Below are 16044 nucleotides of genomic sequence, written 5' to 3' on the forward strand. Positions count from 1 at the left end.
ATATGTATGTATCAGTTATAAGAACAGACTTTACAGAAAAGGTTGAGCAGATTTGTACCTTTTAAACAACTGATCATAAGAACACAAATGTATCATTTATGTTATGCAAAAAAAACATCATGTACAAAACATCACAGGAAACAATTCTCTTCACAGGAAAGGGAAGTGACTAAAACCCTAGAAAACACTTATCAAACATTTTCTGTTTTTCACACATTAAAGACAAGAATGCACTGAAACCACCTACACTGACGACTGTTGTGGTCGTGTCTGCAAAATGTGTGAAGCCGATTTTAACAGCTGACGGACATCTCTTTTTAGATGTTCACTTGCACTTTTGTCAAAAGTTCAACTAGTGTTCAACTTCGCAACACGTTCTATAGTGTTTTTATCTCTATGATAATAATAATAAAAAATCTTTCTCACATTGCTCTCGTTCCCTCCACACTCTATTTCTACCTTTCCATTCACTTCTGTTCCTTTTATTTTCTTGCCTCCTATCAGTCAGTAAAACAGCATGACTGAGTTGGCCAGTTTCCTGTGAATGCTCGACTTCCACTGAGAGAGAGAGAGAGACACACACACACACACACACACACACACACACACACACACACACACACACACACACACACACACACACACACACACAAAAATAGGTCATACAATGCTCTCAGAAAGCTCAATCTCCTGCGCTGCGAGCACGCGGGGAAACGATGCACTGTTACAGCACAGAGACTAAAAGGGTCTGTATGGCTTTCTATATGACTCGGTCACTCTGCTTCTCTCCCTCTGTCAATTCAATGAGCTTGACTGGCGTTCTTGCTGCTTTTCTTTCTCTGCGTGTGGCATTAGTGTCCCAAATCAGAAAAAAACTGCAATGTGCAAAGTCATATTTGGCTATATAGAAAAATGTGACTGCACCAAATGCTGAATGCATAATCAAGTGAATTAATGTGTAGTTGTGAAAACAAGGGGTTGTGATGAATACGGCAGCATGAATCCGCAGCGGCATTAAATAAATTGTTTGCCATTTTGGGCTATACAGTTCTTCATTTTCCTGCTGAGAGTTAGATAAGAAGATACCACTCTCACACGTCTGTACGCTCACCGTAACCAGCAGAGACTAGAGGAAGTTCCTGCTACCTAATAGACAGTCGACAATCCGACAATATTTTGATTTGAATACCTTTAGACAGAGTCAAGCTAGCCGTTTCCCCCTTTTCCCAGCTTTATGTTGAGCTAAGCTAAACAGCTGCTGACTGTAGCTTCATATGAGAGTGGTATCAATCTTCTGATTTAACTCTCTGCAAAAAAGCAAATAAGGACATTTTCCAAGATGTCGAATTATTCCTTGAAATGTTTTGTTATTTTGTGTATAAAAAAAAGAAAATCACATTTTTCAGAGAACAGGAAATAACATGAAACCCCACCCTGACCTTTAGCATGAGTCAAGGGTCCAGAACTCTGTGTGTGTGTGTGTGTGTGTGTGTGTGTGTGTGTGTGTGTGTGTGTGTGTGTGTGTGTGTGTGTGTGTGTGTGTGTCCTCCTTGTTAGCTAAAGATCCTGACAAAGATAATGTCCGATGACTAGCATCAGTTGTCAAGCTGTACACACATGCATGCATTGTGCAGTCATTCCCACTTTATGGGTACTGGCCAATATAGGTCAGTGGAGCACCAATAGCATGATTGGACACACGGAGACACACACACACACACACACACACACAATGACACACACACAAACTCCAAAGTAGAAGTAAAATAGAAGAATTGTGTATACAGTGATCAGTCTCTAACCTGCATCTATGGGTTTGTGATTGCAAACGTAACTTGCGTGCTTGTGGTCGGCGATACGGCCACAGCGACAGCAGGAAACACCTGGCCTGAACTGAAAGCACCTGCTTCAACCAGCCATTTAAAACCACCGCCACTTCTGGGCGCCCACTTCCTTTGGGACCTTTAAATCTCAGCTTGTACAGTACACTGACCCATATAGAGTATGCTATATGTTAGAAAGACAGACACAGAAAACCTACTCATACTGCTTTCTTTGAATAATGAGTCGGTGTGCTTGTGGCTTTTACGTCAAAAGACAAAACAAAGTGGACTGATGACATAAAAGCAGGAGGAAGGATGTAGTGCGGAAAGAGATGGAGGGACAGTCAGAGAAACAGATGAGGGACTCAAGTAGATCTGGGAGATGTGGAAAAAAACGTTAACAATTACCAGAAGACCGTCTTCTGGTTGACGTATCAGAAATATCTGTGTGTGGGGCGGCCGCTAGCTCACCCAGAGTGCGCCCCATGCAGGCTAAGTCCTTTGCAGCGGCAGCGGGTTCGAATCCGACCTGCGGCACTTTGATGCGTGTCATCCCCTCTCTTTCTCTCCCCCCTTTCCTGCCTATCCACTGTCACTATCGTATAAAAGGGAAAAAAAAAGAAAGAAAAGAATATCGGTGTGTAAGTGTGTAAGGTGATAACGTATCTGTGTTTCCTTAAATAAAATAAACGGCAATAAAATACCATGATGTGAAGTTTGACTGACACCCATATTATGCCATCTGGTTCCACCCTCTTCTTCTTTAATGGTTTAAAAAGGACTGGAGAATTAGCACCACTAACTGTTTATCTCAATGTGCCCAAATGCTCATAATCACATAACAGTAGCGGGTGGATTACTTTGCATTTTCTTTTGCCAGTTTTCTGGAAATTCTGTTAAAATTTGCCCAGAATTTGGATGGAAACTTGACTATTGAGTAATTGATGAAGTTTGATGGCATTATCAAGTAAAGAGAAGAAGTGTAAACATTTTGCATTTCAAACTGAGAAAGCAAAACTGAATACCACATTGTATGATATGATATAAAAAAAAGAAAACGCCATGGCACAATAACAATGACAGACGCTAGACAATTACGCAGTGGCCAGTCTTAGAGACTGGGCAGTCAGAGAATGGGAATGGAATAATAAGTGAAGGAGAGCTTGTAAGGATTCAAAAAAAGGAAACACATTTACAGTATCGGTCGTGCATTTTCTCATTCAGGGTTTGAGAAGTGTCCTTGAGTTAGACACTGAACCCCCAGTAAGACTTTTCTGCAGCTGACCACCATGTGACTTTCCCTGTGAAGATCAGAATGACTCCCCTCCTTCTCCACTATCATTTGTGTTTCTGAAATAAGCTTGAAACCACAAACACCCTCTAAAACTCACTGCATAAGTTCAAAAATGAAGGCTATCATCAACATGGAAATTATTACTGAAAGCCCTAAGATACAGACACATTCCTGGAGCCCAAAAACACAACCTGAGAAGTTTGACATGTTTGAATTTTAGTTAGAATTGTTGACTTCACTGCGAAGCCGTTAACATTTCGCGGTATTTGCCTGGTGGTAATTTCCCGCTTTGGAGCGAGGCCTGCTGCAGGAAGCAGATGTGGACAAACCGCATTTAATCCTAATCGACTGGGACAGGAGCTCATTGTGAGTTTAGTGTGTGCTTGGTGTTTGTGTGCATGTATTAATAATCACTTCCCGGCTCTGAAATTCACAGCCCATCAAACTGTTCTCACTAAGCCTAATTCTCTAACATGCCTGTGTGATTTATACATCTTAAGTGTGTGTTTCTGTGCATTCATGTGGCATTTTTGTCCGTTTACCAATATAATAATTTAATAAACGACTGGTGTATCCTGTCCACTTCAAGGACACACAGATGCTGCTGACATGTTTGTGTGTGTAAAATCACTGATGTGTTTGTGAGTTGCCATGGCAAAAATGACTCCTCAATGTAGCCATTTCCTTCCACATCAGTCACACATTACACACAGGGTATTACTGCAGAATTTCCTGAGTGTTTTAGTGGTCTCCCCTTATCTTGATCAATAAAGTTCTTCTTCATCATCATTTAGAGACACACACACATAAGAGCGAGAGTTTCTGGGTTAAGCCGTGGGAGGAGGGCGGGTGAGAAAGAAGGAGGCTTGTGACACCAGAGGAAATTGGGAAGTCTTGTTACAGTAACATAAGGCGGGCTTACAGTGGTACACACACACACACACACACACACACACACACACCTCTGCACCCACGCACACAAACAAGCTAATAAAAGCACAGAGCCGTACAAACACCAGGCTTCTCAATTTTTAATCAGTGATGGAAGATGGCGGAGAAGATGGCGGATTTTACCAGCTATAAAGCCAAATAGAAAAATGAGTATGCATTATTTTTTGGGATAAATTTACTGAAACCTAAAAGTGGTAGACTGCCTTAGCTGAGTTTATCTGAAACAACTCTGGGCAATCTCAGCATGAAGTTCCCTAAACACAAGTCCACCCTTCTCTTGAAAACACACACTATGTGCTGGCAATAGCCTAACATGCTGTTACGCATAAATGGGGTCCTTGCATCCCTGACCAGTGAGATGTTTTATGTGTGTGCTTTTGTAATACATGGGCATAAAAGGCTTCCAGATCATGTGCTGCAAGCTCAAATGTGTGTGTGCAGGCACTTCAAATGCGCACACACACACAACTAAGAGAGGACAACGGGAAACCCCCTGGGGACAGTGGAAATAGCTACTACCCACAAGAACACACACACACACACACACACACACACACACACACCTCATTTTCTTGCCTCCCCTCTGAGTGTTTAATGTATGCCCGACAGGATACATGTTTAGAGAAGCGTGTGCTTGCACTTTTTCGTTGTCTTTGATGTACTGCATGGGAGTAATGTACTTGCAAAGGTGGGACACACACACACACACACACACACACACACACACACACACCTATGTCTAAACCCTGTCTAGTCTGCAATGTTGAGTGCAGTGTTCCCAAAAGCAGGTACATTGTGTTTTTAACACACATGACAGAGGTAACGGATCACACAGATCAGACTTTGTTTCCGACCATGTGATTTATTTCCTGTCTTTACATCTTCCAACTTGAAGCACTAGTTTATAGCTACATTTGCTGGACCTGTGAAATGATTTTTTACACCTCTATGAAGACACACAAAGTGTCTCCTCCTATCTCATACATGGCCTGCAATATCCAGGTCTGTTAACATGCAGCAGACGTCTGTTCAAGTGCCACATGGGGGTATATGAACAGACGCCAAAATTGCAATGTGTTTATAGAAATGTGTTCTCAGCTCCATGTTCTACAACAAGTTAGATTTTGCACAAGTTCAATTTCGTGTCTTCTGTGATCCTACTATAACGCTGCAAGGGGTTTGGAGATCCACCGCCACTAGGGGACAACCCTGCAAAATGCATGTGTACGACACTGAGGAACTTTTGAATAAAAGTCTTCTGTAATAGCATGTTTCTTTTAGGCTGCGCGGTGGCCTGGTAGTTACCGAGGGTTTCCCATAACACAGAGGTCACAAGCTCAATCCCTGCAGCTTGTATGTCTATCAACAGCTGTGTGTTCAATCAACCTGGCCTTGCTAAGCTCTATACTCGTAACACTGTCACCTCACAACTGTCACCTAAATACTATAAAGGTTCGCTTTTTATGTAGAAATACACAAGTCCTAATCAAATTAAGAAAGTGAGCCTGCATGTAAGACGGATGTCTCTAGACTGCTTCTCTCTGAAAGTCTGTGTCGCAGACACTATCTCCACGACAGCAGGCAGCGCTCTGAAGTAGGGCTGTGCAATTAATCAAAATTTTAAAATCGGGATTACGATTCCGGCTCCTAAGGATCACAAAAACAGAATATATACGACATAATACGACATGACAAAAATGTAGCCTAAAAAAACGCGTGACATCGCTTAGAGCACCTTGAACTTTGATACCCAAATTCCCTCTGTCAAGGGGGCGAACGCACTGCAGGGTCCAAAATAAGGGAAGCTAAATTCATTTCATACAGTTCTTCTTCGGCAAAATAAAAATTGCAATGCAATGCCTTGCAGGATGGTTTGTAGTCAGTCACGATACAGGGTTCCATAGATATCACTGTGTGGGGGCGGCCTCTAGCTCACCCAGTAAGAGCGTTCGCCCCATGTTGGCTGAGTCCTGCAGCGGCGCAGGGTTTGAATCCGACCTGCTGCCCTTTGCTGTGTGTCATCCCCCATCTCTCTCCCCCTTTCATATCTATCAACTTTCGAATAAAGGGAAAAAGCCCCAAAAAAAATAATCTTAAAAAAAAAAAAAAAAGAAAAAAAAAATGATATCACTGTGTGCTCTTATGCTCTTAAATGGGCTTTCACTTGCTCGCTATATATATATATATATATATATATATATATATATATATATATATATATATATATATATATATATAGAGTATATAATGGAGCTAGCGTTATCAGATATCTGGCATGTCTTAGTATATTCAGGTCACGTGCAGCGTACCTCTAGTAATCCCATTAGCCTTCAAAACAAAGACTATGTTTCAATTTGAAAGAAGATGATACATTTAGGGTAAACATAATCTACATCAGACTCAGTATATATATATATATATATATATATCTCTATCTATCTATCTATCTATCTATCTATCTATCTTCTTTTCATAGATATATTTTACCTTTTGGACGACTTAATTTGCAAGTTTTATTTAGTATTCTTGTTGTGTGTTTATGTCATTTCTTTTTACCTACTGAATCGTATTACATCTGCACTATTTCCCCCAAATATTTCTTCTTTTTAATCTTCTCTGGATGTGTTCCTAATGTTGTCTCTGTAACTGTTTGTTAAAAAACTCTGCCTCTCTTACATAAGCACACTAATAGCTGGTTTGGAAAGTCGAGGGTTGACAAGAGCCGGTTGATAACCACCCTTGTGAAACAAGTAAGATTGAAATTGTTTGGTTGTGTGGAACCAGCGACTGCACAGATGCCCCCAATTTTGCAGAACCTGCGTCATGAGACAGACTCCAGGACCTGACAGTAAGTATTTTGCCTTTTCATCCCATTGTATCCCTTTGAATGAAGCCATCATCATCGGACCAGATTGGTTAAAAAATGACCATAAAGTGTGCCTTTTACTGAAGATATGCTGCATGATATCATTGCTGAAGCTTAAATCTTTTGAATAGTCACTGGAGTTTCTAACTGCCATTTGAATCCACCAACATGCAAAACTGTAATTAGAGGCACATACTGGCTATAATGCTGTATGTTTTTGAGAGCATATGGCAGCATGTAATCTAGCTATTTGATTACTATAGCACCAACATTACAACAAATACGTCATGGGGGGCCCTGATGTAACCGCACAACATGCACCAGTATGTGCCGTGTAATTAGATCAGTTGTTGGTGTCTCCATGAATGTTACTAAACAAAATTCCTAAAATTAACAACACCCTCACTAATTCTTACAGCCGAAATGGGTCGCAAAAATGCAGAAAAAAGAAAAAGAGCAAGACCGTTCTTAAATTTGCGTGCCAGGCGGAAACATTTTCAAGGGTTCCATTGAACAGCTGCCAAAAAGAGTACCAAACACAGCATATCATTTTTGACTTGTTGCCCTTCTAGAGCATTGTAATTATGCCTATAAAACACATTCTATATATAAACAACAATAGGCAGTTAAAGTGGGTGTTATGTTGGGGTGTTCTGGTGACTCAGTGTACAAAGGAGCACAGCCCATGCACTTGTGGTATTGTGCGTTTGACTCCAGCAATTGAAAGCTTCACGTAAGGCTCGAAAATTGGTACGACAGGCCGGCAGCAACCAGCTAAAGCACTTACTTACATGCTGGCTGTGGCTGATGACGAGTCTTAATTGTGCTTGGTACACTGGCACACAGCCCACCTGTGCACATGTTTTCTTCTCATCTACAAGCTGGTTTGTCTGCTGAATAATTTAGATGAAACTCTTAATTCACTAGCAGATGTTGCCAGCTGAGAGCAAATTTAGCTTGAAGCACCATTTAGATGAATGCCACAAAGCTTGACATTCAGCAAGTTTGCGTGGCAAAAAATAACGCGATTACTGTGAATAATCGGATTTAAGAAATAGTTCAAACTGAATCGCTTACGACATGGCCCAAAGATGATGTACATGAACTGTTTAATAGTCATATTACTGTCTAGAGGGACACGACATAGACAAAAGGCTAACAGGAAATATGTTTCGCTGCAGAAAGGAATGATTGTGTTTCATGCCAATAAAGCTCATTTGAAAGGAAACTGAACAGATATCACATGAAAAAGCAAGGCACGACAAGCAGTCAGCGGTGACCTGCAAGTTAGAAAAGGGGGTTTCTGATTAAAAGGCTGCCATTTTCAGTAGCAGCAGGGGCTGACGGATGTTTTGTTGGGAAACTTGATAAAGAAACTCTTTTCTACCTCAACAAGCTATAAGATCACCTCTCCTATGGTTCCTCCCAATGTACAACAGCAGAGGACTGTGGTTGTAGTAGGCAGTTTGACAAGGCGTGGATGTGTGTAAAATAATGAATGAGAGGTATGGTGGTGCTAAAAGAAGAACCTATATTTACCCACTCAACTTTACATGGAGAATTTAAGATTAAGAGGAACCAACAGCCAATACAAATGCACACTGAATATCATTTTTAGTAGAGACAGAGTAGTAGAGATTGTAGATAATTATTCCAACTAAATGGCAATAGCACAGAATTTCAAGAAAAAAGTGTTAAGTCTGATCACATGCATTGCTCTCTCCCTCATCCATAAAGCACCTCCTCAATGTACAGCCCCAACGCCCCTCATAGTCTGGTTTTAACGCAACAGCCGCTACCTCCCTGTTTTACTCTATGAAACACACGCTCGAAGGACAGGACAGACAGAGTCATCAGCACACAATTTGACACATACACAAAGTTTCCCTTATTTCAGAATTTGTTATGTACCTAATTTCAGCAAGGCCTGACAAATTGTGTAGCTTTTATCCAAAGTGTGCTCAGGAGTCGATAAAGCTCCAGTTTTAAAGCCAAGACAAAATGTTATGAAATGAGCCAAGAAAGAATGTTGCAAGCTCCAGCAAGCAGCTTGCATGAAGTAGGGAAGTAAGGAGAATGAAGAGTGAGTGAGTGTGTGTGTGTGTGTGTGTGTGTGTGTGTGTGTGTGTGTGTGTGTGTGTGTGTGTGTGTGTGTGTGTGTGTGTGTGTGTGTAACTGTGGGCAAAAGGATAAAAAGTTAACCGTTCTGATGCTGATTAGCCTCTTTCACAAATAATCAAACTGCAGTACAAGAAAACAAAGAAACACTTAACTTCCCTAGACCATAATGTTTATTAATAAAGAAACCCAAACCCAAACGCCGCTCCTACTGTACAACTAGTTCAACTATAACTGAGACTCCTTTTGAGGCTTTACTAACAGTTAATGTACATCACTTTAAACTGAAATGTGCATTTATCCTCCAGTTAGCACATCATTTCCTAACGTATTCTAATCAAATCCATTTAACTAAAATGACAACTAATTATGGAAATGGTATTACAGAAGTGCATTACCTGTTGTGGCTATTTCAGCAATTTCACAAGGAAGACAAGTCCTATTTTGAGTCCGGAGTTGCGACACAACAGCATCTAGGGATGCAGTGTGGGTAAACTTATGACTGCAGGTCAGTGATCATCATAAGGCAAACAACAAATGTCTCTTTTAAAAAGCACCTTTCCACATGTAACAAAAGTACTTAAGTATGATGTTGAAGAATGATATTTTTTCAATGTTGGCTAAAAGATTGAACCGAAGACAGTACCTACTGGGAAAAACAGTAGGTTTTACATTTTTTCCTAGGTTATTATATGCACTCAGTTGCCAGTTTATTAGGTACACATAGCCAGTCTAATACAACACATCTGCACTCACACCTCACAACCTTAATGAAGGCTATAATGTTTATTTTTAAACTTACAGTTTAAACAGTTTTGATTCAACTTCATGGTTATTTTAGAGGCTGTAGTTTGTGGTGCGGTTTAATTTGATTAAATTATATATTGTTGTGTATTTAATATTATGTTCACCCCATTTATTTCAACGAGGGTGGAATAAAGTGTATTGAGTCTGAACGCTAGGAAACTGTATTCAGCAAATATATTTGTGTCTTTAGGTAGATTTATCATCCACTACAGAACAAATCTGCCCAAAACTAAAATAAACTAAATAAGCAACTGCAGTCATTCTAGAAATATTTCATAGAGACGTCTAGCAATACACTATAACTAAACAGGATGCTACATGCACACAATAGGAGATAATGCATACAATTAAGCTCAGTTTGGTTAGTAGATACTCATTGCTTTTTGAGTATCAGAAAAGACAATGAATTACTGCACAGCATCCTAACAATCAGGCATGGTTACCAGACAGTAAGCCACAATAACACTAGGCCAGCATTTACCTACAAGCTAAGCTATCCCAAGAACGCTATGTAAAAAATTAGCCCACGGGCTAAAAAGTGACGTGAATGTGTCTTGTTTTGCTGTTGTCTCTTTATTTTAAAGAAACAGGAGCCGGTGGTGTTTCTGTGGGTTGGGAGACAATGCTAGGCCGCCATGTAAAGCCTGGAAATGGGAGGAAAAGGAAGAGGGCAGTGTGGCCGCCCCTGCCTCACCTCCTGGGGGATACAGGGAACCAGGAGACGGGGAGGGGGGTGGGATATGGAGGGTCCGTATGGAGGAAGAGGTGGACAATGTGAAGGGAGAGAGGTTTGGTTCAGCTAGATATAAGGTAAAGGAGGCTAGGTAAGCTCATTTAAATTTTGACCCACCATAAAGTCGCTGCCGAAGTTGTCCTCTCCCCTCTCCTCGTCCCCCTCGCTCATGGCCTTCACCCCCTGGATAAACTTTCTCAGGATGCCGGCTTGGTCCATCCTTCAGTCCTCTTGTAACGTATCCCGTTGCCTTTTCCTTTTAAAAAAACAACCTCCCAAAGCAGCAAGGGAGCAGAAAATTCAAAAATAAAACAAAAAAGGACACAAGGTAAAGGGAGAGGGGAAATAAATTATAAATAAATAAGCTTCACGGATCCTCCCAGAGAGTCATCGTCGGTTCATAACACAACACCTTCTTTTTTTATTATCGCCCCATGTTGTTTCACCCTTTCCTTCTTTCTTCTGGGCTGTTTTCACAACGCTAACGGTTAACGTAGTCCCAAAGAAAAGCAGCGGCGGCCGGGCTTTCACGTCTACAAACAAGTTTACAACCGTGGCGTCACATAAACTGTTAACACTAGCTAGGCTCTGTAAGAAAAGAAAAAGATTGAAAAAGGACAAAAACCCTGATCTGGTCAGTCTATCTACCCCTCCCTGTCTACCTCGGTTGCCACATTCACACACTACTGCTCGTTATTCGCTACTGGGGAACATCCGGACTGGGCAAAGCCGAGGGAGAACACGGCCTTCCCTTTCCACGATATAGCGGCCTGTGATTGGACATCTGACACCAGAAATTAAAATCCCATTGGCTTACGTGGATGTAGCTCTACCAAAGATCCAAGTCTGATTGGATAGAATGTGTGTCTGTCGTTTTGACGCGGTTCGTTATCATTATCAGAAATTACCAAAATACTGTATTAAAAAAAAAACCTCAATATAACAAATATATGATTTAACTGTAATACTGTTATGTATATTGATTTCATGTATTTTATCATGTAATTATATGAATATGTACAGTAATCTTTTTTTCTAAAAGTGTTTTTCTTACATGTTGTGAATTGTATTTTATTGCATACCATAGAAATAAGTATTAGTATTTCCATGATTCATACTGTCAAAGTTGTTTTTATGTGTTGTTTGTGTATGTATGTTTAAATATGTAATTAACTGCCAGATAGACCAAGGACAATTGTACACCTTTCCATACTTTCTACTCAAATATAAAAGTTGTGCCCCTTTACAACAGTTGGTCCAATTAAATGTATTTGGATTTTTGTTTGGTATGAAATCTGTTTCAAAGAATAGACTAAATTGATTTCATTTTCCAGCCTCTAAATTATTCTATAAGAAGACTACATATATTGTTTACAGTAATATAGCATACATATGTTTTCCCTGTATCTATACCTTTTGAATTTATAGGCCTATCTGATTGTTTTATAAACCTGCCATTTTATGGTTTTATCTGTTGTAGAGAAGGGGATGACTTTTCTCATTAACCTCTAATCCAAAATTATTCCTGAACTTCACACTCTGACATCTAACATTTCTGTAATTTGCCGAAAATAGTTGCTTACATAAGTAGCAATATTATAACTCAAAATTACAAGTAAAAGTAACGAGCAGTAAGATGTCACTCTGAGAACGGCACCTTTCAATTAAATCATTGATGCATTAATGTGAAAGCTTTTCTGTTATGTAAAAGGTCCAGGTGGCACTCTGTCTAATTCCTTCAATTCTTTTTAGTGGGGGTGGGAGTCACACGTACAATCACACATTAAAGCCACTGACCTCCACTATGTCCCAACATACATGTGCCTTGCACTGCACTCTGTCAGGAGATGCAGGAGAGAACAGGTTAGTAAACTTGTAGTGAACTCTGTATGGTTTAATAATCCTGTCACTCAGAGCCAGAGCGGTTACTGGATTTTAATCTGGATCACTAACACACACACACGCACACACGCACACACACACACACACACACACACAAAATAGATAGATAGATAGATAGATATTATATGAAGCCCAGAGTGAAGAAGCAGCTAACAGCCAACAGATTAATGGCTCAGATATATAATCTGGATTAAGATACAACCAGAAATAGAAACAAACAAATTTGTCATGAAATATCCCCTCTAATGGTCACACCGGTTACACAATTGTGTGTGTGTGTGTGTGTGTGTGTGTGTGTGTGTGTGTGTGTGTGTGTGTGTGTGTGTTTGTTAAATATGTTTAGTTATACAATAAAAATATTGTTGTTTCATAACTTTATTAAGGTATGCTAATTTTGAGCCTCCAGTTCACTTATATTTTATATAACTGACAAACTGTTAAGAAAGAAAGAGCAACAGGGATGGAGAGAAGGAGAGAAAGGAGTAAATAAATTAGTATTCTGGATAGAGATGTCGGAGGACAGGAACTCAATAGACACTTGTGCATGATTAACTGTCTTCCGTTAAACACACACACGGAGAGAAGGGGAATCGAGTGACATTGTTTTCCTTTAGTTCTACCAGTGACAACAAACAAACCCATCTATTCAGTCGGAGGAAGAGGGAGAGAGACGCTGTCACTGAGCCAACAAGCTTTCACACACAAACTGCTTTTTGTTGCTCTTTTCTTTAAACTTATTTGCTTGTTATCCTCAGTAAATATGTTTGGTTTAATTTGCTTTGTTTCTGTACCCTCTTTATTTACATAACATGAGGGACACAGCTGATTTGAACATGTCTGATAACAGAGCCTGCCATAGTAATTCTCTCCTCTCCTCTCCTCTCCTCTCATCTCCTCTCCTCTCCTCTCCTCTCCTCTCCTCTCCTCTCCTCTCCTCTCATCTCCTCTCCTCTCATCCCCTCCCCTCCCCTCCCCTCCTCTCCTTTCCGATCCAAAACAAACTAAAATAAAGGGACATTTGATTCAACAAGGAGAGAACACACAACATGCAGTATGTCAACATGCCCAATTTGACATACTGAAATGTCTTTTGTCTGTCAGATATTCAGTTGACTATTACGTAAACAAACACATGAGAAGCTGAACATTGGGAATGTTTGGCATTTTAACTTGCCTCTATCAATGTGATCTCTCAAGCTCTAATTTATATTTTTAGCCACAGACAATTAAGCCTAAATTATGTTGCATATTTGCCTGAAAATTATGTTTAGTAATATTATTTATGTGCAGACAGAATTGCATGAGTACCAATCAAACCTAATGTTTTTCAATTTGATCACTGAAGTTATTTTATGTTTTTATGTTGTTATTATTTCAAGCCAATAAACTATCTAACTAACTAATTACAGCGTGTTATATTCGTATTTATCTACTGTGTCTGAATAGAGGAGTGTAATGGCGCCTGTGGCTGAATTATTATGTGTTTGTGGTGAGATTTGTTTCTTTCTTCTACAGTTAAGCGGAAACAGGTCAAGCAGGCTGAAGAGATGAACCCACACCAAAGAGTACTCTTCTTTACTGTGGTTGTGTTTGTGTGTGTGTATATGGTGGAATGGGGAATAATATTTAAAAAAAAAAAGACCTTATGGCCTCCTGCGACCCCGCCCCTTCTCTCTGTCACTTCCTTTTCTTAGCACTGCTTCTGTTTTCTCTGTACTGTATGTGACCCTGACCTTTGATCTCTCTGTGGAGAAGATAGTCACAACAAGGGATCAATTACACATCATATTAAGATTCCCGTTTTCTTCCTTAACAACTCGCCCCCCTCCATCCTCTTTGCTTCATTTACCACGTCTTGCTCTCTTTCTCCCTATACTCCCCCCTTTTATCTCCCTCTCTTCCTCCTTTTCTCCCCCTCTTACTCACTCTCTTTTCTCTTTCTCTCGCTCTCTCTCTCTCTCTCCTGGAATGTGCTGCTCAGAAGCAGCTGAGTGGAGGAATGTTGCTGTAACAAGCCCATACACAACCCCAGGGGAGGGAGGCTCCACACACACACACACACACACACACACACACACACACACACACACACACACACACACACACACACACATTTCATCTTCATGACGTTTGTTCTTTGACTTTCTTTCTCACTGCTAAACGATAAACTCCCTCGTGTTCTGTCTTTTACCCGTGTGCCTGCAGTGGAGGGCAGAGCACGAAGCTGCATGTTTGAGAACATATAGCAGGATGAGTATATCTGGTCCGGACACAAACACACAGAAACAGAGGCAGAGAACGTGAGCCTGCCTGTTGCAGTAATGAAGTTGGGTAAAATGTTTGCCCACAGGGAGGAATGACTCAGTTGCATGTTGCACAACCCAGCCATGCACCCCCCTATTAAAGGCTTCAGAATTCACTTATCCACACTAAAAAATACTGGGTCGATTTTAACCAAATCTGGGTCAGTCTAGCACCGACCCAGTACCCATGAGCATAAAAAACACTGGGTCACCATTCACACCCAAAGAAAATTGTTATTTTGACCCAGTTTTAGTTATTTATATACAGTATATATAATAATTTTATTCAGCCACATCAATATGTGGGTATTTTGAGTTGTAAAAAGCTTTTTTTTTCTAAACAGAACACTAAAAATGTTTATAAAACATACAGTTTATGGTTTAATTGATGACCCAACAAAAATCTAAACATGACATTGTTACTGGGTCAAAATAACCACATATTGGTGTGGCTGAATAGCCTAATGGAAATAATATCAATAACTAAAATTAGGTCAAAATAACACATTGTTTTGTGTGTGATTGGTGACCCAGTGGATTTTATGCTCATGGTACTGGGGCGGTGCTAGATTGTCCCAAATTGGTTTCAAATTGACCAAGTATTTTTCAGTGTGTGCAAGGAAAATTAAAATACTCAAGTAAAGAAAAAATACTTCAAAATTGTATTTAAGGATGATATTTGCATTATCAGATAGAGACCCAACCTAGGTAAATGTTAGCTGGCAGTATCTGAGTCTTTTTAGGGTACTCGCATGAAACGAAATACCTTACCTTACTATTTTCTCCAAAATCTTTTCTCAGTAGGTTTTTTTCCCCTAAAAGATAAAAAAACACCACCACCAAAATAAAAATATAACATACAAATTAAACAATACTGGAGTAACATGGACTAATTTAATGGTATCAAACAGAATGTTTGAATCTCAGCCTTATTATCTGTGTGATATGTGTGTAAAAAACAGTGTGTGAGGTTGAGAGTGTGTGCAGGGTGGGCCGAGTGGTGAGGTGGGTGATGTGGCACTGCTCAGCCTTCTGTGTGTGTGTGTGTGTGTGTGTGTGTGTGTGTTCTTGGGTGCAGCCCCTTCCCTCAACAGATTCCAGCCAGCCTGTCTCTGTCTTTACCAATGACACCCACACACACACACACACACACACACATACTGGCAGGCAGCCAGACATTGGTGGTTGGACGCTCTGTCAGATTTAGACACGTAATTACTGTCCTAGCTTTTGAGAGCTGCGTATGT

General features: G+C 40.2%; 1 protein-coding gene across 4 annotated transcripts in view; it reads right to left on the reverse strand.

Moving 5' to 3' along the window:
• Positions 1–11323, reverse strand: part of ptpn12 (protein tyrosine phosphatase non-receptor type 12) — a 45749-nt gene extending 34426 nt beyond the window's left edge. For 2 of the 4 annotated variants that reach the window (XM_031313577.2, XM_035995954.1), the window contains exon 1: positions 10710–11323. In XM_031313577.2, coding sequence (XP_031169437.1) covers positions 10710–10811 — 102 coding nt within the window. In that variant the 5' untranslated portion in view covers positions 10812–11323. The remainder of the gene's footprint in view (positions 1–10709) is intronic. The other 2 variants (XM_035995955.1, XM_035995956.1) reach the window with 1 other exon arrangement.
• Positions 11324–16044: the final 4721 nt, after the last annotated feature.

Source organism: Sander lucioperca, chromosome 20 (genome assembly GCF_008315115.2).
Source record: "Sander lucioperca isolate FBNREF2018 chromosome 20, SLUC_FBN_1.2, whole genome shotgun sequence".
In the NCBI taxonomy this organism is placed as follows: Eukaryota; Metazoa; Chordata; class Actinopteri; order Perciformes; family Percidae; genus Sander; species Sander lucioperca.